General features: G+C 42.1%; 1 protein-coding gene across 2 annotated transcripts; it reads right to left on the reverse strand.

The window, feature by feature from the left end:
- Window positions 1-6,275: 6,275 nt before the first annotated feature.
- On the reverse strand, window positions 6,276-24,998 carry bicc2 (bicaudal C homolog 2). 2 transcript variants are annotated; one of them, XM_079557429.1, is made up of 19 exons: window positions 24,625-24,998; window positions 21,485-21,531; window positions 21,093-21,162; window positions 20,883-20,962; window positions 20,204-20,365; window positions 19,284-19,337; window positions 18,843-19,052; window positions 17,334-17,585; window positions 16,598-16,729; window positions 15,707-15,896; window positions 12,838-12,905; window positions 12,552-12,757; window positions 12,046-12,121; window positions 11,441-11,480; window positions 9,000-9,154; window positions 7,203-7,380; window positions 6,935-7,101; window positions 6,530-6,629; window positions 6,276-6,445 (listed from the first exon to the last, which is right to left on the reverse strand). In XM_079557429.1, exons 1-19 carry the CDS (start codon window positions 24,896-24,898, stop codon window positions 6,315-6,317), a joined length of 2,592 nt encoding a protein of 863 aa, XP_079413555.1. In that variant the 5' UTR covers window positions 24,899-24,998; the 3' UTR covers window positions 6,276-6,314. The 2 variants fall into 2 exon arrangements, with proteins under 2 accessions (XP_079413555.1, XP_079413554.1); XM_079557428.1 differs by having other exon boundaries at window positions 12,838-12,947; window positions 24,625-24,997.

Below are 24,998 nucleotides of genomic sequence, written 5' to 3' on the forward strand. Positions count from 1 at the left end.
TTACCATTAAAAACACCCAAAACGAAAACAAAAAAAAAAGCTTATATTTAATTTTATTTTCAGGTGAGATGTTCCGCACTGTGGCTTTAAAGCTTCTGCCTTCATGCCCCTCATATGTTTTGCAATATCTCTGTCCCATTATGGAGGATTGTAAATTATTTCTTTGTCGATCTTGAATGTCCCAGAAGCGACCAGGAAGCAATGAGATTAATGATGATGTATTGTCGTTGTTGTTGCTGCATGTTCCTCATCGTGTATCTGTAAAAAGAGAGATTTACCTGGCCAGGTCTAGCTCTATGCATCTCCAACAGAACGTGATGCCTATTATTGGCTGCTACAAAACTTGCTATGTTGATGCTGTCTAGTGTCCTTATTTTTTTATTTTAGTTTTTCTCCCCATCTCAGGAGGTAGGAAGCGAGCGGAGTGATGCATAGTTGACTAATAGAGATGAACTGTGTTGCCTACAGTCCTGCTTGTACAGTGTCTGGCTTTTCTTTTACTCAGTGGTCAGTAGGCCTGTCTGCGTATGGACACTAGAGAGAGTGGTGCTTCTCCTGAGCCGGGAGGACTTAACGTCGAGTCAGGGAGTAGAGAAGACGCGGTTCTGCCTCCCCAACATTGGATATGTTTAGTGATTTCAAAATATTCACCATGTCACAAAGTGAACTTTTATTTGTAAGTTTGAGATCTTGATTAAAGTGGCACTTGGGGTGTCTTTTGAACCTTATAAATCTGTGTCCAGTGGTGCATTGTTTTTGTTTTCCTGCTAATTCATCATTCCGGAAAATCACATTCATCAACAAAATGTGTTTCTTCCATAGACTGTAAAACGAATAGACATCACTACATAATGACCACGTTCAAAAGGGAATCTATGGCGGATTTACAGACTCCTCCTACCCAGCTCTGACCGAGCATGTTCCTAAAAAGGGCGGGATCTTCACTGACAACTCGGCCCTCGTGGGGCGTGTAGTTCAGCCGTAACCGTGCCCATGCCATTAGCTCTTATGCTAACGGCCTGTCGATCAAAGTCTGGCCCTCATTAATATACAACATTTCTATGTCGTATATGTATTTCGATGTCCCTCCCTGGTTTCTTTAATTGTAACTAACCCACAGTAATATCTAGCTGTAGAAAGCTTTCAAAAATTAGAAACCAGGCTTTACAGTTGCTTAAAATGTGTGTAAAGAGCAATGCTTTCTAATGGAAAACTAGCTTGTTCTGCCGCCTCTATATAGAGGTATTGCAGCAATGGCGGCCCCTAGCATCACGGTCACGAAGCAGAGAAACCAGCGGACATTACTCATAACTGCAGTACTGCACTAAGGCTGGATGGCGCTGTTAAATCTTGTACCATTTTAAGCTGCAGGGTAATATTTTTTTATATTTTGGGAGCCTGTTGGCTAGGAGTGGGCAATGTCAAATCTGGCCCTCAAGCATATCTTCTAGCCCCCGGGATAATTTTGAGAATCATTAAGAGTGAATAGTGATCTAACAACATTAGAGTACAACTGAAATACTGTCAAATTCCTCTTTAAATCCCCTTAGAGAACACTGTAGGTTCATATTATGTGAGATTCAGCAAATTGTCCGAGCTCGGTGGCGAGGTGAGGTTGGTTAAGGTAAGTATCTCAGGTTTGCCTCGGGAAATATTCTCTAGATTTTGGTCTTAAGTACTTTGAACCCGATGCCATAGAAACTTCCAACAGAAAGGTCTCACCCGATCGGGAAATTAAAATGCGTCGCCATTTCTGTCCTGGCTACAAATTCAACCACACGTTTATAGTTTTTATAGCCCTGGTTTTATTTCTCTGACGCGCCCATTTCTCAGAGCTCAGAGAACATTCAAAGCCCCTCTATCAGTTTTGACCTTTCCCAACCTTCAGCAAGCGTTCACACACCAACATAAATGGAAACACTCTCACCACGTGAATCAGAGCCAGCAGGGCCCCATTGAATCGCACATAAAAGCTTAATGAGTGATTTTGTAATATCACCGGCTAATGGGACAGTTGACCCTTTACCGATGCTTGGAAAGCCCGCTCAGCGTTTCTTTGAAAACACATTTCACCAACAATCGCAGGCGAAAAGGACAACCGAATCTTTTGTCTTCAAAGCGCCCTCTCAGCAGTCTGGGACGCCCGCACACTGGCAGATACAAAAGACAATACACTTAAATTATACCATGGGCCGCTGCGGAGGCTTTGAAATTACCCAATCACCCTTTCTTTTCGCTTTTGGCCAGAGCAGAAAAATCCATACTGGAGGAGGACTGTAAAATAGGGCTGCGCAGTTAATCGCAAATGGAAAGAAATCGCAAATAGCAAAGACTTTACCTTTTGAGGCAGCAAACAACATCACAGACAAAAGTTCTTGATCATATGTGATTGTTTTAGTGTTGAGGGAGACGGTATATTCCGCCTGGTGCCATAGTAAACACAACAGCACAGATGACAAGTTCAGTTCTTTTGTCAATGATAGACAACTTGTATGACTGAAAGCATCGAGAAACATTTTTAAACAACAAAAATCTCCTCTGATCGTCTGAAACGGTGCACTGCCTCCTGGGGTTGTCCCTGTTTCAGAGCGTGGTGTCCTACACTGGTCAGCTCCTCCACCTCCTCCTTCCTCTTCCTCCTGCACAGCTCCCTCTGCTCCACAACAGTCTTTCACCATCTTCCTGTAGCACCTCTTATGACGCCTCCACTGTGCTATAGGTGTGGGGGGCTCTTGGTGCCGCTTCAGCATTTCAGAACAAGAAATGTGTAGGTCTCAAATGCCTTTAGCTCATAAGCGAGCTGTTTGTTTACTTTTAAAAAGCTGCTTACTTCAGGACCACTATGGACTTTCTGCAGTAAACATCTGCCGAACCCCAGAAAAGAAGACGTACAAAAGCATCCAGCAAAACAGTGTGGAACACAGGAACCACAAATAGAAGGCAGAAAACGATGCTGTAAAGAGAGAGGGAGGTTGCTGCTTGTTTACACGTTCAGCAACACTATGTACAACCTGAACATCCTGAATGACCAGATTTCTTCTTCCCTGATAGATACAGACGGCATCTCGTCATAGAAGGGGGCGTGGCCTCGTCAAGGGGGAAAATAGAATCTTTTGGGAAACTCAATTTTTCACTCTTGTTAGCCATTTTCTGGTGGAATATGAACTTATTTATCACATACAAATAAAGTCAAGTGTAAATCAGGCCCATATGGATATTTTCTCACAGCAGATTGTTCAGTAGAAGTGAAAAAACGGCAGTTGTAGCTAGCGCTAGCTAACCGTTAGCATTAGCCCGATGCTAACATGTAGCATCATGTTAGCATTCTCTTTTTTTATGTATTTATGGGCTGTTGAACCACTTTGCTCCTCTCCATGTCTTTGTATCTTTATTTAGTAGAAACTACATTCATAATTCAGCCTTTGGTAAAGAGGTTTTTAAATAATTAGAGAAAGTTTACATTTTTTCAAAATTGTTTTTCCCCCTTAACTGTTTTCAAACATGACCATATATGGGCGATTCCAGAGATGCCGTCTGTATCTATGGCACGGGCATATTCCAAAATGACAATGCCAGTATTCATTCTTTGTGAAAGAGTGGTTCAGGGGCCACGAGTCCAGATCCCCATTGAGATCAACACCGGATGGAAATAAATCGTTTGACATGGCAGAATAAAAATGTATCAAAAACATGTCAAATAATTACGTGATTAAATATTAAAATATGTACAATATGATTCTATAGTTCTCAAAAAATCACAATGAGATACGTTTTTCCAATACCGAGCAGGCCCACTATCTATAGCTATTGCTTTTCCACCTCATCGCTTGCTGTTTATTTTGTATTGTATGATAATTGTGCCGTGTTGAAATCACAGCACGCATTTGCATTTCATATTACCATCCCTCTCTCACTTCTTTGTTGGAGTGAGATAGCAGCTTGTGTTATTACCTCGGGGACCAAACTTCTTATGTTTCATTGCTCCATAATGCGAGTGTCTCAGCTACAGCCCACAGATGGGTTTCTTGTTAACGGCATCCATCGACTGGGAGAGCGGTGATTGGGCACATATGGGGCACAAGGGTGTGGAGTAGTCATTTCGGAGGAGGACAAAGGAGGGCCATCTTTGAGTGTTTATAGGAGCTGCCACTGTTCTGAGAAACTTGGAATGAATCTATTAAAAGATATGGCGCGGGTAAATAAAACTCCCACATTTCCTTTTCTAATAATGTTTCAAAAGCAATATTTCATCTACTGTGCAAAGTTTTTGGCAGGTGTGTGAAAACCTGCAGTCAACGCAGAGTGCTTTTAATGAATACAAAAGTAGGAGGGGGGAGTAATGGGCTGAGGCGATTTGTCGTTTTAACCAGGATTGTTGAAATTTGAGAAAAGACTGCAATATGAACTGCTCAGCTATTGTAAGAATTTCAAGCATTTCAACATGTTTGTAGATTTTGGTTTGGACCCCACAGAGACAAGATGTTGCATGGTAAAGAAGGGAAGCAACATCTAACTGCAGCTTTGCAACCATTGACATAACCATTTCAATTCTATTGGATTAATCTTGCAGTCCTAGCCATCATTTACATAGTTACCCTCGAGAACCAAGGACTAATGTATGTAGTTTTCATTTATTTATATCTTTTTTAAGTACAAAAGCATTTTATGTCCAAAATTGCCTATATATGTGGTGATGTAATCTGTAGCCCTTCATGTAGGCCTTCTATTATTAAGAAGCTCTAGGCTTAGTCTCATTTTGTCGTTAAGTAAACTAGTCATTACTCCAAAAAAAAAGATTTAAAAAATCTAATGTCACCTTGTTGCTTGGTTTTCAAAGCTAAAAATAACTGAAAACGGTTTGTTTTTGGTGTCTGTAGATGCTTCTAAGTCCAGATCTCGTCACCACAATGTGGGAAAAATGTATTTTGAGAAAATGGCCCTTGGAGTTACAATTTCTCATCTAAATTTATGAGAAACTGTGACTAGCCTGCAGTGTCTCCCCTTATGTTTCAGCACCCCACTTATAAACGTTTTACATTTCGCAAAATAGTTCATCAGAGCCACAAACTTCCACCTGACTATGCTTCAGCTAACTGCTCCACAGACAAGTGAGCGGCTGAAGTGGTCCTCCACAGTCCTCAGGTCTGAAGCGCTGCAGGTTATGTCAGGTAACTTTCAGCAAGTTCTTTCATATCAGCTTTCCACAACAACCACAGGGGGCGTGCAGTTAACTATTGCCCACAGAGATTGCGTCTCACAGCGTCACTGGAGGGCAGCCCGAGGACCAGATTTGGGGGGGGATCACTGGTCTCGATTTCGCCTATGTAATTGGCAGACACATTGTAATAAGCAGGGATCATCTCTCACTAATCTGTCACAGCCCACCACTTCGCACACTCTCTCTGTGTTGACATCCAGCCAGTGCATGCGGCATAACCACATCCAACCTCTACCCCTCGAGTGCTTTTGATTTCAAAGCATCATCCACTCCATTGCTATATACCCAACAACACCTCTGGTTTTCCACATTCACACATTTCAAGGGGGATCATGTGACTGTGAATAGACTCCACCGGCGGGGGCTTCAGCGATAGGGCTAAATTGGTAGGTGTAGTCCTCTCTGTGAAATAAATTAAACAGGAAACAGACCACGAGCACTTGCAGCAGCCGCACGAAAGCAACTCTGATAAATTAAATGGAAACTTTCACTTGAGCAGTCAGCCGAGACCGGGCCACATTAGAGGAAGTGTCACCACCGGCAGAGCCGACAGAGGCAATACATCCACCTTTTCAGGCTTTCTTATGTGTTTTTCAGCCGTCACACTGTGCACACTCTATACCTGAGCTACTCAGACTAAACTGCTATGCAACTCCAGCCATATGTATCATTCTCCAAATTATCCAATATCTTAAGCAATACAAATGACCAGAGTTGCCTACTAGAGTGTGTGACAGCAGTGCCCCCTTGTGGTCACCTCACAGCCACTCAAAGAAAAAAAACAAGAAATCTTAAAGTAATGGCAAGAATTTATTTACCGTAACTAACAAGCACGTAATTATCATAATCTCTATTTACAATTGCATAAAAGATGTGTTAATATGGACTTTGAATCCAAAATAACGTAATAAAAATATCTTCATCAGTGAGTTTCCAGTAGTTTCTTTCATGTATCAGAGGCTTAACGCTGAGGACCTCCTTGTCTTAGCTTTGGCACAGCTGTTGCGAAAGGCACTCGGTTTTGTATACTGACCTGTATACTTTTACTTTATTTTCATCATTTAAGGCAAATCTTAGCGGCTATCATTAGTTGCCATCACCAGCGGTTGCTCTGAGCTGCGGCGTCTACATCCATGATCCGTGGAAGCCGGCCGCTGGCGCCTCCTTCCAGATACCCAGACTTCACACTAGACGCATCGGACAGCCTCCTCTTGCTCCTGTTGAGGTCTAGAGATGATCGAGAGAGGATTTGCTTTAATAAGGTCTGGTTGCAATGCCAGAAACAGAAGCGAAAGACATGACTGTTCGCACCTGAAATGGCCAGTAGCATTTTGCGCCGGGCTCCGAAGGTAGAGACGCCCACTTCTTTGAGGTCATCGTCGGAGAGAGTGAGGAACGTCTGGTAGTCGATCTGGATACAGGTCAGGACAATGGCTCAGCGTCATTAAAGACCAACATTTAAACTGACAGGGACCTAAACCTCTACTTTACTAAGAAACAGGTAATATTTGGATTACAATTCTGAGTATACTGTAATGTTACCTCACTGCACCTTGAACCTAAATATCATTAGTATTCATTTCACTTTTCATGTTCTGATGGATAAGCCAAAAAAAAGAAAGACAATTTAAAAAGATAAACAGACAGAGAGAGATAGAGACTGACAGACAGGCAGAGAGACCAGTCAAGCACAACTGAACTCAGGCTGAGCTTCACCTCTTGTTCTTCAAACACGTCGATGTATTTGAGCAGGCCCAGTTGGCTGAGCAGCTCCGGGAGGTCATCGCAAATCTGAGGAGAGGGGCTTCTCTGGCTGCAGGTCGAGGCCCGCCGCGAAGAGCTCACCCCTTCGAAGTAACTACTGCTGCAGGGGAAAGTGTCCGCTGCACACGGGAATATGACCAGGGACAAGACAGAGACAATAGTCAAGTAGCTAGTTAAATATAAGCAGAATAGAGGCGCAAAAATGCTAATTGTAACTCACAGGTTTTGTCACTCCTGCCTCTGCTCCCGGAGGATGTAAACGCTGGGAAGGCAGAGGCGGAGGGGAGGGTGGAGGGAGGAGAGGAAGGGGACGAGGACGAGGAGGACGAGCCGTGCCTCTCTCTCCAGTTTTCACAGTCGCTGCCGTTGGACGCTCTGTTCATCTGTGCAGCCCATGACTAAAAAGCATTGACAAAAAGAACCTTTAAAGTTTAATACGGGGAATAACTGTGGCATGAGAACCTTGTATCTGTCACTTCTCATCTGCCACATTAAAAGGGCACAGTATAATATCACAGTCTATTTTTAAACCTATTAGAAGCCAAGTTCAGACAGGTATTAAAGTGCACAAATGTACAGGTGAAACTCTGAATATTGTTCAAAAGTTTGTCTATTTGTGTAATTCAACTTAGAAGAAGAAGTGAGTAACTTGTTTACCTTAATAAATCCTTTTCGTAGTCCCTCTGGGGGTAATACAAGTGTTAATGGGATGATTGGGGGGGTCTTTCATCTCCCCCTGGTGTCTCTGGCCAGAAATCCACAATTGCAACTTCCCTGCACCAGGTCGGAGGCGCAATACACACTAATAGAATCACGAAGAAGAAGCTAACAGGCTAACGGGCAAAGCTAACTGTGGGCTAGTGCCACTTTAGTAGCATTTACAGCCAAGTTTGAGTGAAAAAAAATATCTCCATTGCGTAACTCGATGTACAATATCCCTCCCTCCCTTTGTCTTTTCTGTCAGCGTAGTATTTACTCTCAGTCATATGTCAAGCTTTAATTTGTTATGATTTTGATGATTATGGCTTACAGTCCATTTTCAAAATATTCTAATTTTGTGAGATTTTGAATTTGGGTTTTTTACAAGCTGAGCTATAATAATCAAGGCTATACATATCTCACTTTGCACGTGATGAGTCTATCATATATTAGTTTCACCGTTTAAGTAGAAAAACAGAAATGAATGCACTTTTTAACAAAATTCTCATTTTCCGAGTTTCACCTGTAATGTTGCACATCTTCTCACCCAGTATGAAGTTTAAAGTCATAACACAAAAAAATCCCACTGTATCAGCATAATCTTAGGTTCACGACTAATAAACATGTTTCATAATCAGATGCAAATACCACAGAGCTTGTTTGTTTTGGATTTGTTTGTTTTTTCACAAAATGCAGCTTTTACAACATACCCGACAAGAAAAGGCTCTTGAGAAATGCACTATGGAGTCAAGCCCAGTCACCATTATGTTTATACATTTCTGTAACAAGTGTATTTTGTATTGATACACCTTTCCTTTGTTTATAGATGCCTGAAAACCCGGCTGAAAAATTTGCACAATAAACCAAGCCAACCTTATTTCCATTGCCAGATCTATAAAGGTAGGAGCCTGCCCATTAACCATGCACAGCACAAAGCGATCCCCGGCTGTTTGTGCCTCCAAAGGAAATTGAAGTTTCACCAGTGTTTCCTGCTCTTATTAAGGTCCCTGTTTGTTTATTGCTCCCTTGCAGAGCCGCAGTTTTAAAAGAGTTAGGTTAGGTAAAACACAAATAGCTCTGTTGACCGCGGCGGTATCAGCCACTTGGTAATTGAGCCAACAAATTGGCAGTGCTTACCACACAGTGAGATAAATGTTTCAAACTGTTAGGGGGCAGTAGCGCTAAACGAGACTATGCTATTTGGCCGCAACAGGGAGCGAGGCTTTATTGCCAGACAACACATAAAAACATTGAAAAACAAAGTTCACAGAGGAATTTATAGGTATCAAAGTGTTTCTGACACGATGGTCGTCAGTACCTGCTGGTTGGTGCTGAGATAGGGTTTGTAGCTGCGCCGACTGACGTTGCGCAGCTCTTTGATGGCTTCAGCCGGCATTGACTTTGAGAAACCAAGGCCACTCCAAGTATCAGTCGGAGTCCGTACTTCAGACACCAGTGGCTTTCTCTGCATAGCTGGGCACACACACAGGACACAAAACATGGCAACACTTCTATATTATGGTTATGTAAGACCAAATCTGGCTTTTTAAGTACTTAAGGACGTCTTCACATTGCTACTCCCTAAAATAAAGTTAAAACAATTACAGAAAGCTTTTTGTCTGGGCTATAGAAACACAGATGACCTCCACCTTATGACATCAGCAGGTGGGGGGCAAATGTTTATGAGCTTTTAAGATGGGCTGAATATACAGGTTAATCCTTTCTCTTGGTAGTCCTGACCATTGACTGTATATATAAATGGACAGCTTCTCCTCACTCCTCCCCGTTTACCATAATGACCACATGGGGGAAGTCATGGCTGATTTACAGACTCCCCCTCCCCAGCTCTGACGAAGCATGTTCCGAAAAAGGACATAAGGGCGGGATTTTCACTGTACGCTCGGCCCTTGCGTGACGTGTAGCTTGCGCAGCTCCAATGCTAACAGTCCAACCCTCATTAAGAACGAGATTTCAAAAATTCTTCTTACGAAAACCAGCCTGGTTTCTTTAATTGTGACTAACCCAGCGTTATCACAGGAGAAATATCTAGCCTAGTCTAGTGTTGAAAAAATGGAAACCAGGTGTTAAAGTTGTTTTAAAGGTGTCTAAACTCCAATGCTTTTCAATGGGGGCCTAGTGGCGATATGGAGGTACTACAGCAATGGCGGAGCAATGGCGGAGCAATGGCGGAGCAATGGCGGAGCAATGGCGGCCCCCAGTGTCATTGTCAAAAAGCAGGGCAGCCAGCGGCCATTGGTCCTGACCATGAACCTAGCTCAGGATCGGATTCTGCTCCTTAAACGTAAATATCATTAGTATTCACTTCACCTTTCATGTTATTCTTACTGTTGCTATCTATATAAGTAGGAGCCTGTACTTTATGAAACAACGCACATCTCACAAAGTCAGAATGGCACAGATAGTACCAATGACAGTGCGTAAATGACAAAGCAAAACTTCAAACACACATATGCAATTCAGTGTCTCACAACTCCGAGCTTCATAAAAATGCACGGCAGGTTTTCCGCAGCACTGTGACGGCCCGAAATGTTTGGTGTTAAATAATGAATCACAAACAGCTCTTCATCTCCTCTCCTGAGTACGACACAGTAATAAAACTCAAACCCGGCGACAAACAAGTGACTTCAACAGCGAGCGGGATCAGGAAACGTGTGCAAATGTGCCATAAAAAAATAAATAAATAAAAACACCACCACACACCAGATCGCAACAGCATCTATCGCTGGAAGGCAGACATTTGCGGTATACTTGTACTGGGAGCCCTATTCATATACTAGCATATGGGGGTCTTGATGGCTGTGAGGCAGATGGCCCATTCAAACTGCTAATTCATAATCTCATAAAACAACACTGAGGGAATAGAGTAGCATTTGGCTGCAAATCATCCCGGTATCGCTCATTCGGAGTGATGAATGAGGCCTCGTTGTGTAAGTGTGTGCAGTCCCACCTGTGTCTGTGTGTGAGCAGCCAGTGCCAGCGCTACTCTGTTAAAACTTTGGCACCGCCCGGACCATAACAGCCCACTTCATCAGTTGTTTTGGCAGAAATAAGTTCATGCAAAGCCTCTTTTATGAAATTACAGGTCTCTCCATCATCGGCACATAACCAACAGTCATTTGGTGACATTTTTCAGTAAAGTGAATATTGTGTTTTTTATCTGTTCCAAATTCCCTGTTACTTGGAATCAATACTGTAACAATAGTTCCAGCAGTGCTAATACTTCTGATAACAAATGAGAAGCCTCACATCTGTATCGCGCTCTGTAAGCCTGACATGTCTCTCAAAACGCAACACTGTAGTCATCATGCTTTCACGCCCCACTTCATATGAAGCTCTGCACCATCCGCTCCTGCAAGCACAACCGATCACACACCACATTCATGAACTCAACATGGGTGAAGTGCCTTGCCCAGGGGCACACAGAATGAACTAGCCAGAGAAGGACTCAGTTCATTTTGTATTTTTTTATCTCTAGCACATTGTTCCAAATGTAGCCTCACTAACCAGCCCATGGGTGGGAACCGCTGCTTACTGTATATACCAAGAAGAAATGTGTTTAAAGGTATGTTTCCAGCCGCAGTAGAATGGCTTTGTGTTATCTCAGTGTGACTATAGACAAAGCTCTGGAGGCCAGGTCCAATGTAGATAAACTACTGATGTGATGCCGTCTCAGTCCTCTGGGCCCTCCAGGAGGAAATTGGCTTAATGCAGGAAGATAAAACATTTAGGACGACAAACCTCTGGTCGCCAGCAGTTTCTTCTTCTCGTAGTCAAAGTCCTGCACACAGAGCAAACAGGAACCACACAGGTAAATAATGCATGAAAATGTTGGAGGAAATAAAATTGCAGGAGGCACAAAGGTAGAAAGTCTGCTATTGCAACAAACATATTAATATTCAATGCTGCGCTTGCTCAAGTGACAGGGGACGACATAAGCGCAACCAACAAACACCAAGACAAACTTTTGAAACAATGAACATTCTGTTTATTCATAGCCAAAATGCATCCTCCTTGGTGACAATAAAGTCATCAAAATATTAACATAACAAAAAAGCCCAGCTTATCCCAATACTTTTTACTGGATTTCTTCTTCTCACTGCTGCTACAATTCTGTACTTTTACTGTAATCAGAATAATGTGGCTGTTACTACAACACCCACTATTGTATGTCTATTACTATTACTATTACAGTTACCATCTTCTCTTTCACAAGAAAAGTACTAGGAAAACGTATATACATGTTTTGCCTTCTAAGTTTGAAAAATATATATATATATATAATTAAACGTCACGTCGACTCTTATAATTGAATCAAGAGTCATGTTATTGTGAATATCTCTCACCTCGGAGCTGAATGAGTCAGCATGGTCCCCTCTCAGGCTGTTCCTCCGCCCTCCATCTTCTGCACTGCTTAGAAATCTAGTGCATTCAACAAAAAAATATACAGAATGCACAATGTAGAGTTCATCTTGCTAGGTCATCCTTGTGTAGTGTAAAATGAACACAGAAACATAATTGACTGTACAAAGGCCAATAATTAATGTACGATACGAGAGATTTTCTTCAGATTCAGGAAATAAAAGAGTCAGCAGAAACATTTGCCTCTTGCTCAGTTTTCTAGGTTTGCAGTAAGTGGATGGATCTGGCACATACGGTCGTAGTAGCTCTATGTGAATTCATCATATGGTGAAGCTGAACGATACAAGTCTTAAAAACCATAGAGGAAACAAATGACGAGGAAAAAGTAGGTACAACAGCTGGAGTGATATGTTTCCTGTAAGGCGCCATGAATCTGTGAACTGCGATACCGACCAGCGCTAAATCAAGTGTAAGTGCTCTAAACGCTCACCTATATGAGAGGGCCTGTCCCGTCGAATGGCGTCTTCCCCGGCAATAAATCCTGTTGATATCAGGAGTTGGGAGGCTCCCCCGTCGAGACAGAAAGCCCACTCGCGTATTTATGCCGTTGGTGTTTAGCGTGTCACAGATTTCAGGTGATGTGTCCTGAAGATCATCCTCGTCTGATTGGCCAGACTGATCCTCATTTTCTAGTATCTGAATAAAGTAGAAAACTGCTTACTTGCAATTGTAAGTGATTACAAATACTCAGTAACAGATGTAGAAAATGTAGTTACCTTCTCCAGTGGCCGGCTTTCTGTTCCTTTCAGCGCGCTCCTCCCGTCATCAGAGTGAGGACTGAGGCCTGGAGGAGGTGAGGGGCGAGTCTTAGCAGTGGCCACAGTGTCTGTTGATGGGGCAGATGGGGCAGATGTCACAGATGCTGGCGGGATGGTTTACCTTTTTTCTATTGTGTTGCTTTTTGTCATTTATTTTGCATTACATGTACTGTTTGTTTTGTGCGTGCATTTTAATTTAAAGAGGGGGTATTATGCTTTTTTCAATCACATAGCACCAGTCTATAGCACACTACAATGATGACGAAACCTTCTGTTGGTCTGTAAATGCAGTACATTAAAATAACTGCCTTGTATAAAATTGCTCTTTCAAAATGGCTGTACTGAATGTCTTGAAATAGGCCTCTGTCTCTTTAAGAACCTCTAACTTTTTCCGACACGCCCCCTCCACACGCTGTCTGTGGCATCAGCGGGGAGGGGGTTCTGCTGAGGAGCAGTGGTTGGTTACTCGGCTGGTGACGAAAGCTCGGAGGCGTCTCCAGGAGGTGGGGGCGTTCCTAGGAGGACTCAGGCAAACCTATCCCTAAAATGGCCGCCATCAGAGTTTTTACAGATTACTCAAAAATACGTGAATGTGCCAAGGCAACACTTCAGGCATGAAGGGAATGACATAATAACATGACGTAAAGCTTGAAAAAGTCGATTTTGCATAATACCCCCCCTTTAACCTGCCTCGCCCATAAGTAGCTGAATAAGCAAAGGTGCTCCTGCATTTTAACCACCGGACTTGGCTGTGAGAATGCTCTGTTGGACTGTGCACTGGCCTCTGCTCTATTCTGTGCTCAGGTTGGGGAGCGTGACGGGACGTGTAGCAATTATCGACCCGGGAAGGACGTGACCACCCAAGTCCCTTGGTATTAACCTTTTAATGGAACTCTTACCTCTTAATTATTGTATTGTTTTAATAGAATGTAGACTACTTTCTTATTTCTTGCTTTATTATAGGTTACACATATTTGCACATACGTTCATCCCCATTAATGCAATAACACAAATCACAATAACCTCAAACCTGTGACACAGACACTGGACAGAATGCACTGAACTTGATTCAACCTCTCAACCCCGAGCGCGGCCAAAGTTTGGCTTGACCCAAATCGGAAAGCAAACAAATGCAAACAGGCGACAAAAACGTGCTGGAATAAAAAAGAGCGATAAAAACGCACGACTAAAGTGTGATGGATTAGCGACAAAAAAAGTGACAAATGCATTAAAAAAGACAACAAAAGCACTTATAAAATGTGACAAAAACACGGCAAACGAGCGACAAAAGAGTGATGAAAAAGCAACAAAAAATCAACAACAAAGAGGGTGACAAAAATGCGCTGAAAAAGTGACCAAAATGCAACAAAAAATCTACGAAAACGCAACAAATACACTTACAAAATGTGACAACGCGACAAAAAAGTAACGATCCTTTGCTTTCAAATGAGGCGTGACACTGGCCTATAAGCTGTAGTCTCCTGTAGAGAAGCTTTAAGATTTGGGTAAAGCCGAATTGGAGAAAATGTGCTTGGTTACAGCGGGTGGTACGAGGTTAACCCTTATTTAAGTGTATGTATTTCCCTGTATGTACAATATACAGTACAACAGGTTCACAAAACAAGACAATAAATAGTCAGTTTACCTAAGATATTAAAAAAATAGGACATAACTTTAAACCATATTTAAAAACAGTTATTAATTATTGCTTTTTTTCCTCATATTCTCCAGCTTTAGACCCTTTTTTTGCCTGAATCTACTTTTCTAAATAATTTAAAACCATTTCTCAGCTGGTGTTGGTTAGTGCTACATTGTATAATTTTAGGATTTTATGTGCTGAATCTGAATCATTTCTTAGAGTGCTCTGTGTAGTTATGCCATTAATGTGCGCCCTTCAAAAGCATGTTGGAACTATGAAAACAATGACGGCACGGTAGCACAGTGGTTAGTGCTTGTGCTTCACAGCTAGAAGGTCCGGGTTCAATTCCCACCAAGGACGGGGCCTTTCTGTGTGGAGTTTGCATGTTCTCCCCGTGTCTGCGTAGGTTTCCTCCGGGTACTCCGGTTTTCCCCTACCACTAAAAACATGTACAATAGGCCAGGATGTATGAGAGTGTGTTTGAGAGTGCGCATGGGGGACAACGGATGAAAATTAGCCTAAGGCTACAATCCGGTGTGGCTTGTTCATTAACTTGCACTGTCCCTACCAAATAAACCATAAAATAAAATAAAAAAAATATGCGACTGATGCTTAGAACCCCTTAGAACCCCTGAAGATCCATTTAAAGGGGGGGTATTATGCAAAATCGACTTTTTCAAGCTTTACATCTTGTTATTATGTCATTCCCTCATTAAAAACATGCCTGAAGTGTTGCCTTGGCACATTCACATATTTTTGAGTAATCTGTAAAAACTCTGATGGCGGCCATTTTAGGGATAGGTTTGCCTGAGTCCTCCTAGGAACGCCCCCACCTCCTGGAGACGCCTCCGAGCTTTCGTCACCAGCCGAGTAACCAACCACTGCTCCTCAGCAGAACCCCCTCCCCACTGATGCCACAGACAGTGTGTGGAGGGGGCGTGTCGGAAAGGGTCAGAGGTTCTTAAAGAGACAGAGGCCTATTTCAAGACATTCGTTACAGCCATTTTGAGAGAGCAATTTTATACAAGGCAGTTATTCTAATTTACTGCATTTACAGACCAACAGAAGGTTTCGTCATCGTTGTAGTGTGATATAGACTGGTGCTATGTGATTGAAAAAAGCATAATACCCCCTCTTTAAGTAATGCGTGGAATGTTTGCCTTTTACTCAGAGCTGTCGAAGGCTCACCCTGCTCGGAGATTCTCAGCTGCTGCAGTAACATGTTGAGCCAGTAGTGGGTGAGTCCACTGCCGGACGTGACGGGGTCAGGGGTCACGTCAGTTACTTTGGCGCTGTCGCAAGAATCCAGGCCGAGGAGGAGACGCCGCGCCTCATAAAGACAAGAGATGTTCTTCTCCAAACCTTTCACAACCACCGACTATGAAACGCACATTTAAAGCCTCAGTTTAGAGCAACAAGGAATTGGGAGCAGTTGCCTCAATCATTTATTTCAAAATATAACACAATAACAAATAAATAAAGCTTAAAGAAGAACTAAATAACTGATGATTGGGGGGGGGTCTTTTATCTCCCCCTGGTGTCTCTGGCCAGAAAACCACCCTTGCAACTTTCCCTGCTCCGGGTCGGAGGCGCAATACACACTAATAAAATCACGAAGAAGAAAATAACAGGCTAACGGGCAAAGCTAACTGTGAGCTAGCGCCACTTTAGCAGTATTTACCAGAGGTGGGAGTCGTGAAGGTCCAAGTCCCAAGCAAGTCCAAGCCAATTGGTCATGGGGTCAAGCTTTTGTCAAGTCAAGTCTTTCTTTAGCCGGCAAGTCATTTACTCTCACGGACAATTAATGAGTAAAAAAAACGCTACATGACACTACGACACCTGCAGTGGCGCTTATGGCCTCTAGGGGCATGAGTTACTTAGTTAGACAAGTTTATAAAATCAACTATACTTATTTTTTTTTCTGCATAGATAGCGAAGAGAATAATTTAAAATACAATGTACTTTGAGAAATATTGCTGCGATCAAAGTGAAAGTGGTCTACATAGCAACCTAAACACAACAGGCATGTCAAATAGCAACATGACATTGATAGAAGTGCACTGCATGGATAATTGATACCTTGCTGGTTTGTTTGACTTTGGGCTTGACGCTAATGAAGACTCCCAGGTTTTGCATCATCTGAGCCAGTTTACAGGGATCTGCCTCGCCGTCCTCACGCATGTCGAACATCAAACACACGGGCAGGCAGTCCTAGACATCAGCGCACAGATTAGTCTAAGAAAATGAAGGCTTTGGAAATCGAATAAAATAGGTTCAGCCAAAACAATATGACTAAGATCCAAATTCATTAGAGCATCACTGTGAAACCACTCTTAATCAAAGGCATTTCAGGATTCAGCCCCACAGTTTGCGGATTTTATTGTCCCTGTTGGGAAATTTGACCTCTCCTTTATTTACCCAGTGCCTCGGGGCAACCTTTCAGGCACAGTAGGCGACAGCAGTGCATCAACAGGGGCCCAGTCTCCAGATGTTGAGCCAGGATCTTGATCAGGCTTGCTATGCTGGGAAATGATTGTGCATTTTGGATTGAAGGGAGAAACCAATGTGCCCATAGGAAGCCCTTTCAGACACAGGGAGAACATGCAACCTACACACAGGAAATACCTCTTGCACAGCTACAGTTTCAAAGATGTTCTGACCAATTCTTCTGGTTGTCACAATAACGACCTAAATAACTGTCAATTTTTCCTGGATTTTAGACAATATCTCTGGAAGCAAAAGTGTACGTACTGCCTAATATGTATCCAGCGCAGTCATGATCTAAGTCTGTTTGGTATAAAGTCGTCAACCTTACCATGAGCTGTTGGCGAGCCAGGCACACCCCTTCAGGACTGCCCTGGATCAGCAGAGTGGGGGGACTCTGAGGCGCGCTGAGGTCCGGTAAAATGATCTGAGTTTGGGTTTGGTGCATGACGCTGAGAAAGTGCGCTCCGTTCTGCCCCAACAGGAAGAGGTGCTGCTGCGAGGTCACGTCCAGCTGAGTGCTCACCATCCCGGCCGCTGCCTCAGACCCCAACAATAGCTCCATGAGGATACAGGTGGCTTTCTGTTGGACAATAATACACTGTTTAAGGCAGTTTAATCTATATGCTGCTGTGTAGGAACTTCATTGTGTTTTAATCATCAAATTCAGCTACAACCAACCACAATAATAAATAAAAATAAAAATAATTTCAGTTTCCAATATAAATATGAATAAGTCTGGACCTGATTCAGTGTACAATATAAGTGTTGATGAAACAATCAACAATTTATCAACAGTCGTATTTGGCAAACGCCTTAAACCCACTCAAAATCATCCTGTGACTCACTAGAGCAAATGACAAATACCTCTTAACCACCACCTAAACCAAGCACATTTACTCTAGTTTGGGCTTTACCCAAATCTAAAAGCTTCTTGCTTGAAAAAAAAAGTGTCCAAATAGCAAAAAAAATGAGACGAAAACGAGGATGAAACAGTCTCAAAAACAAAAAAAGAAAATCAATCCATCCATTTTCTTCTGCTTTATCCGGGGCCGTGTTGCGGGAGCAGCAGTCTCAGCAGAGATGCCCAAACTTCCCGATCCACACACACCTCCTCCAGCTGTTCTGGGGGGATCCCGAGGCGACACCAGGCCAGCTCGGAGACATAGTCCCACCAGCGTGTCCTGGGCCTTCCACGAGGCTTTGTCCCACTAGGGCATGCCTGGAACACCTCCCGCGGGATGCGAAAGTGAAGAAAATATGTGACGAAAATGGAGCAAAAAAGCCCCAAAAGCAACAAAAGCAACAAGAGCAACAGAAAAGGGACAAAAAAATGATGAAAAAAAAGTGTCAAAATAGCATCAGAAATGAGACGAAAACAAGGATGATACAAAATCACAAAAACATAACCAAAAAGTGACGAAAATGTGACAAAAACGCAATGAAAAAGATCAGTTTAGATAAGTTTTGTAGGTCTTAGCTTTCAAATGAATCAACCTTTAGATTTGGGTAAAGCTGAACTGGAGAAAATGCACTTAGTTCAGATGTTAATACTACCACCGTGACTGGATTGTGTTAATGAATTTTTTTTTGCAACAGCCATAACATTCTCTTCAAACTATACTGTACTGTATGTTTGCCATTGTTGCCACGTTTCTACAACTGATTTTAGACTGTTTCCATTACATTTTTACAATATTAAAATCTAATGTTTACAAAAAAGAAAACAGCACCGCAAACTCAACTTATTGACAATGAACTATGTGGAAGCTGGAACCTCTACAAGTAAAATTTGGAAGAATGTAAAGAGCTATATTTCTAAAACACATCTTATACCGACCCTGACATTTGCTGCGTTCCCGTGCAGCCCCCAGACCGTGCAGCAGCTCCCATAGAAAGCGGCCTGTGTCTGAGGCTGTGCTGTCCTGAAGCTCACGCTCACGCCAAGAGACTGCACCACCTGCTGGACAAGTGGGGAACTGGCGTCGGGCAACGTCTGGGGCGCCAAGCTCCCGGGGAGGTCAAAAGTCAGGGCCAGTGGCTGCAGGTCCTGTAGCACCAGATTTACACAGCGTTACAAAGAGAGGAGAGGAAAATAAAGGAAAATATGGCTTGACAAGGGGTGGCTTTTTGACAAATGCAGCTGCCTTGGTTTGTTCGTAAACTCTATTAATCACTGTATTGATCTTTGCGCTGTCAGCAGTCGAGAAATGGAGTTTTCAGAACAAAGAAATATATCTGGTCGTGTTGTGTCTATGGAAATCCTACATGGGCAACTTACTCGAATCCTTTTACGGGCCTCTTCCACCCCTTCTATAGGTCCAGCAATAGACACCTGTAAGTAAATCAACACAGGCTAGAAATTAAGGCTTTAAAATTACATAACAAAGAATGGATTAAGAAAGTACTCCCCTTTGTTCATTCCTATAGTGTTGCGTTGAAGTCAGATACTCAGAAGTAAGATTAATTTTTGGCTCTTAAAAATTCCACATTTAATTTTGTATAGCGCAGAAGTCGCCACCTCTTCACCTGTTTAGCTCTCCAATATTTGCACATTCAGTGTGCTTGATGATAGGTAGGTAGGTAGGTAGGTAGGTAGGTAGGTAGGTAGGTAGGTAGGTAGGTAGGTAGGTAGGTAGGTAGGTAGATAGATAGATAGATAGATAGATAGATAGATAGATAGATAGATAGATAGATAGATAGATAGATAGATAGATAGATAGATAGATAGATAGATAGATAGATAGATAGATAGATAGATAGATAGATAGATAGATAGATAGATAGATAGATAGATAGACAATTCACAAAGACATTATAAACAATTGTCCACTCGTCATAACACACTTTGATTTGTGACTTAAGCTCCTCATTTAGTTTCAGGATGGACTGATGAACAAAGGAGTTCTTCAATCTGACCTTATTGAAGTGTGGCACACGGTAGATAATACTACAATTGTAATAACTTGAACAACACTTTGAAGTATTGCTCGTATTGAGAGGATTTTGTTGTTTAAGTTGACTGGCTGTGCTATTAAGTTTCTAAAAGTATCTTAAAAGCATAAGTAGCTCTATGTTATTTTGCAAAAGTATAAATAATTTAAATGCTGAAAGATATATCGTTATCATATCGATATCGAGATATCTGGCATGCATATCGAGATATGAAATTCTGTCCATATCTGAGTTGGATCATGTTACCTGGTTGCTCTTCTCTCCGGACGCGTTGTGCCGATTTGAATCTGGAAAGTGGATGTGACAAGACGCGACCTCCATGACCTTTTTAATGTTCCCTCCTCCTTTCCCGATCACATGGGAGTGCTCTGTGTACGCCACATCCATCTTCAGCGTCACCTTGTTCACCTGGATTTCAATATGTGTCTCAGTTTCTATTTGATTTAACTTATTCATGAAGCACTTACATATGAAAGCTATGATAAGGAATGAAAAAAACATCAAAATGTTTGTAAAAGCATTTAAAGTGATATTACTGATGTTAATACTGGTCACACAGTATGGAAATGAATGTAATAATAATCCATTGACTAATATTTATTATCTGTGTGTGTTTATTGGACTTCTACAACGGACTTTAGCCAATAATATGTAATGAATCTTGCATTTATTTGTCAGAGAACTCATGAAATGTCTTTTTCCTGTATGAATTTAATTAGCATTCTCAATATAAGATGACCCAACACGCAAAAATCATCCATACTCCAACTAAGGACCAACATATACTCATTGTGCTAGTCTCAATCCTGGCAATGATGAAATGATTTACTTGTTACTAAGATTGAGAAACTAAAATGCTCCATATTTACATGTTTAGATTAGATGCTAGATATACTGTACAGTACATACACTACAAGCAGCTTACCCTGGTTTCAAGAACCTCCAAAATCATCTTCTTTGCTTCCAAAACGCTGTCTCTTTTCCCCTCCACTTTTACGTGCGGATCTAGTTTGAGATATCGGGAGTCACGTCACAGTCACCAAGTGTCAAAGTAATGCATTACATTATGGGCCCCTATACAACAAATGCATGCGGGAAAGCATTGACAACTCGGAAGACGTGATTGTTTTGGCACCTTTCTTCGACTTGGCGCCAATCTTCAGCTTGGAAGGCCATTTCACCTGAGTCTCCGTCTCTCGCATCACCTGGAGGAGCGGAGACAAAGGGTGAGAAAGACGTTACATACATGCAATCAGTAGCCTGGTGTAAAGAGGACGAGACACCACACAGATCTCAATACAAAGCCTGATTTGCATTTGAATCAGCCGCAATTATCACCCTCCATAAAGCCACTAATCACAGGATACAGACTGTGGAAAAATGCTGGGGGAGTTTCGGCCTGATTTTGAAGCTACATTTAACCAGGGGACATTAGTGTTGATGAGGTGGAGGAAGAGAGAGTTCTCTTTTGTTCCGACTTGCACAATTAAATATAATGTCAGTGCGGGAGAAAGACTGAAGACTCACTCGCTCGAAAAACTCCTCGCCTGTCTCTGCGCCGTCTGTCCTTGGAGCTGAAAGACAAATATGAGAGATATCAATAAAGGAAAATGGATGAAAGTAAACAATGAAACACTGTCACAGGTGGAACCGAAGCGAAATAAATGTATAGTTACATATCCAAGGACATTAGCATAAATCTTGCATTTGTTAGCAGTGATACAAACCATATAAGAACTGGCTTTACTCTTTCTACAATTACATTATAAGAGATTCATATATTCTAGATGGTGTGTTACGGATTTTGATACTGAATTGAGATTTTTTTTTTAGTCCTTTGGTCATTTTTTCAGCGCATTTTGTCACCTTTTGGTCGCTCTTTCGTGGCTTTCTTGTTAAATTTGTTGCTTTTTCATCACTTTTTTGTGTTTTTGTCATTTTTGTCATTTCATTGTCGCTGTTTTAATTGTGTCATTGTTGCTTTTCCAGCATAACTTTCTTTTGACACTTACTTTGCTTTTAGATTTGGGTGAAGCCAAACTGGACAAAATGTGCTCGGTTCACGTGGGGGTTAAGAGGTTAATATACAGCACACAATGAAGTGGGCCTTTTCTAATGAAGGTTTTGGAGTTGGATGAGTTCAGTGTAAGATTATATTATACAGAGGACAGTATTCAGCTTTTGTTTGAGCTGAAGTTTGTGCTGTAGGTCTGTCTTGTCATGAATCATCAGTGGAGGGTTAGTAACTGGTCACTGGAGGGTCCGTTGGTGCAGATGTACAGCCGCACTGGTGTCTGTCTACTGTAAGGCTGGGCACCGTTACATTTTTTCCATACCGGTACTTTAAAGGGACTAGATGCAAGATGGTCGTTTTTATGCTCACTACTGCCACCTCAGGTCTCAGGCGTAACTGCAGCTTCTATATTAAGCTCGTGCATGACGGCACTTCGGACCCGAATTAACACCTTTTTGAGCGACAGTGCAGGATTTCAGAGGCAGTTGTGGTGAACAGGTCTGAGCTCATTCTACACATTAGGACATGGCTGGAACATGTAGGGGGAGGAAGATACTACACACTTTAAACTCTATATAGTCCCTTTAACGATACATGGTTTTCAATACCGATACCAGAACGATACTTTTGTTGGACACCTATACTAAATGATTTGTCATATTGAACCATAAAACTAATTAATAATGTTCATTTATTCCTTTTCCTTCCATTTAATTTATTTAAAATGTGTATTTATTTGAGGTGAAACAGCCAAGAAACTTCCTTTTCCATGTTTTTCTTATTTTTCCCTCATTTTTAGCAAAATCTTCCATATTTGTTCCCAAATTTCTCAAATTTTCCATACTTTTTCCACTTTTCCCCCAATTTTTACTCCCGCCCCCCCAATATTTTAAATTTTTCCTCACTTTTTTAAAATTATTTTTTCACAACCTTTTCACAAATTTGTGTCGTGTCTTTCAGTTTTTTTCTTGTAAATGTCGACCAACAGCATCAACACTTGACTATAAAGATGTTATATTTCTTTTGGTGACTGCTTTCGATACTTTTATTTTTTTCGATACCAGTAGTAACTAAACCATTTTCTTTACTATACCAGACTGGTCTCGTTTAACAGTACTCAGCCCTTGTCTTCTGATGTGGCTACAAACAGTACATAACTTACCATCACTGAGTTTGTGTGAAGTCCCTTTGACTTGTGTTGTGTGAAAAGGGCAAAATACAATAATGTGAATTTTGTACAGATTTTTTCCCCACAGACTTTTACAAACTTTTACACTCAAACATAATTACCGCTGAATACCAAACATTAACATTAACACTTTCTATGGCCTAGTTATCAGTTGTCGTCATGCTTCTAATGTAAGTACCTAATGGCTTTTACCCCGCAGTATTTGCAGTATTTGTCATGTTGCCTTGTCCCGTGTGCACCTCCTCCCTGTGTTCAGTATGACGCCCGTGTACAAAGTCAACACTGAATGTTGACTAGGCTGGATTTCTCCTCAAAGCGTGAATAAGAGGTTGCCGGGAACATAAGGCGCTTTTAAAAGGCCATTGGTGTGTTGTGACATTTACAGGGGGCGAGAGAGGAGCCCCCCAAACACCCATCGCCCCGGGTTACACGGGACAGCCCTGAAGAATGAACGGGACAACAGAGAGGGGTGGGGAAGAGAGGGGTGGCGGTCTGAGCCGGCGACCACAAATTAGCCAGAAGACAGCCAATACTATCAATGGCATTTAGTGACGCAAAGACCTCCCCACTTGACAAACATGGAATAAAATAAATAAATAAATGTCTCAGTGTAATAAAGCTCTTGGGGGGTTGAGGTTGAGGTTCGAGAGATGAAAGAAGAACAGTGAAGAGGCGGAAGAAGTCAATTTTGATACAAGTACATTGCATACAAAGCCCATAGTAAAGTAAAAGTAAAAAATACTGTGACTGCTGATGTGTGACCACAGCTCTATGTTATTTGAGAAGTTCTCCTAAGTTGCCTAACAAAGTACAAAGCTAAGTGTGCGTTAAATTCATCCTTTAGATTAATAAAATGGCAAGAGGCTGGTTACAAAATGATTCACTTTCTTGCCCCTGCTAAAATACTGTATTCAAATATTACAATATTATTTTAAACTGGGGGTTTCAAGTGACAGCCTGTTTTGGAGAATTTGACAGCAAATAAACTCTTCCTCTGGAGAAAAGACGATGACGAAAAAGATGAGTCACCTCACACAGCACACATGAAAGTTGAGTTTAGCAAATGTCAGTTTCAGTGATGTTCAGAGGCCAAGCCAGACTCAAGGTTATGCAATAATAGTCTGCGTAATGTAAACATTCATCTATATTATAACTTAACTTTGTAAATCACATTTTGTTATGGATACCCTATGATTTGCCCTAGTTTAGACTTCATAACTTTAAGACGGAATGAAACGCAAACAATTTTCTTTGATTATTACATGTTTCAATGTGGATTATTGCATCATCCACTGTTATGTGCAGTTTAATGACAATCCTAAGCCCTGATAAATTCAGAAAGTCGTGTCAGGAAGAATATCTGACACAACATCTACTTCTGTTGTGGCAACCCTGGCACCGAGAGGCCGAAATGAAAACAGGAATTATTATTTAAGTAACTGAAGACACTGAAATGCTACTTACAGTAAAGCATGTGCTCCAGCTTCTTCCTGTCAATCCTGAACCTCTCCTCCACCCAGTCGGGGTCCCTCTCCTGCCCCGCGGCTGGCGTCCCGTCCGCGTCCACCTCTTCCTCATCATCTCTCTCCTTCGGGTCACCGCTCTGGGCCTCGCTGGGCTCCGGGTCCGTCTCCGGTTCAGGTCCCGGACTGACTTCTGGCGGTGCTGGTCCCACTGTTGTCGAGGCTGGAACAGTGCAGTCCTCGGGGCTGGCGGAGGTGACAGTAGTAGTGGCCATAGCAGGACAGATCCCTTGTCACTGTGTTAATGTGGGGTGAGTGTGTGTGCGCGCGTGTGTGTGTGTGTGCATGTGTGGGACCATGGAGACCAGTCGGGGC

This window comes from Gobius niger (genome assembly GCF_951799975.1).
Source record: "Gobius niger genome assembly, chromosome: 5".
NCBI lineage: Eukaryota > Metazoa > Chordata > Actinopteri > Gobiiformes > Gobiidae > Gobius > Gobius niger.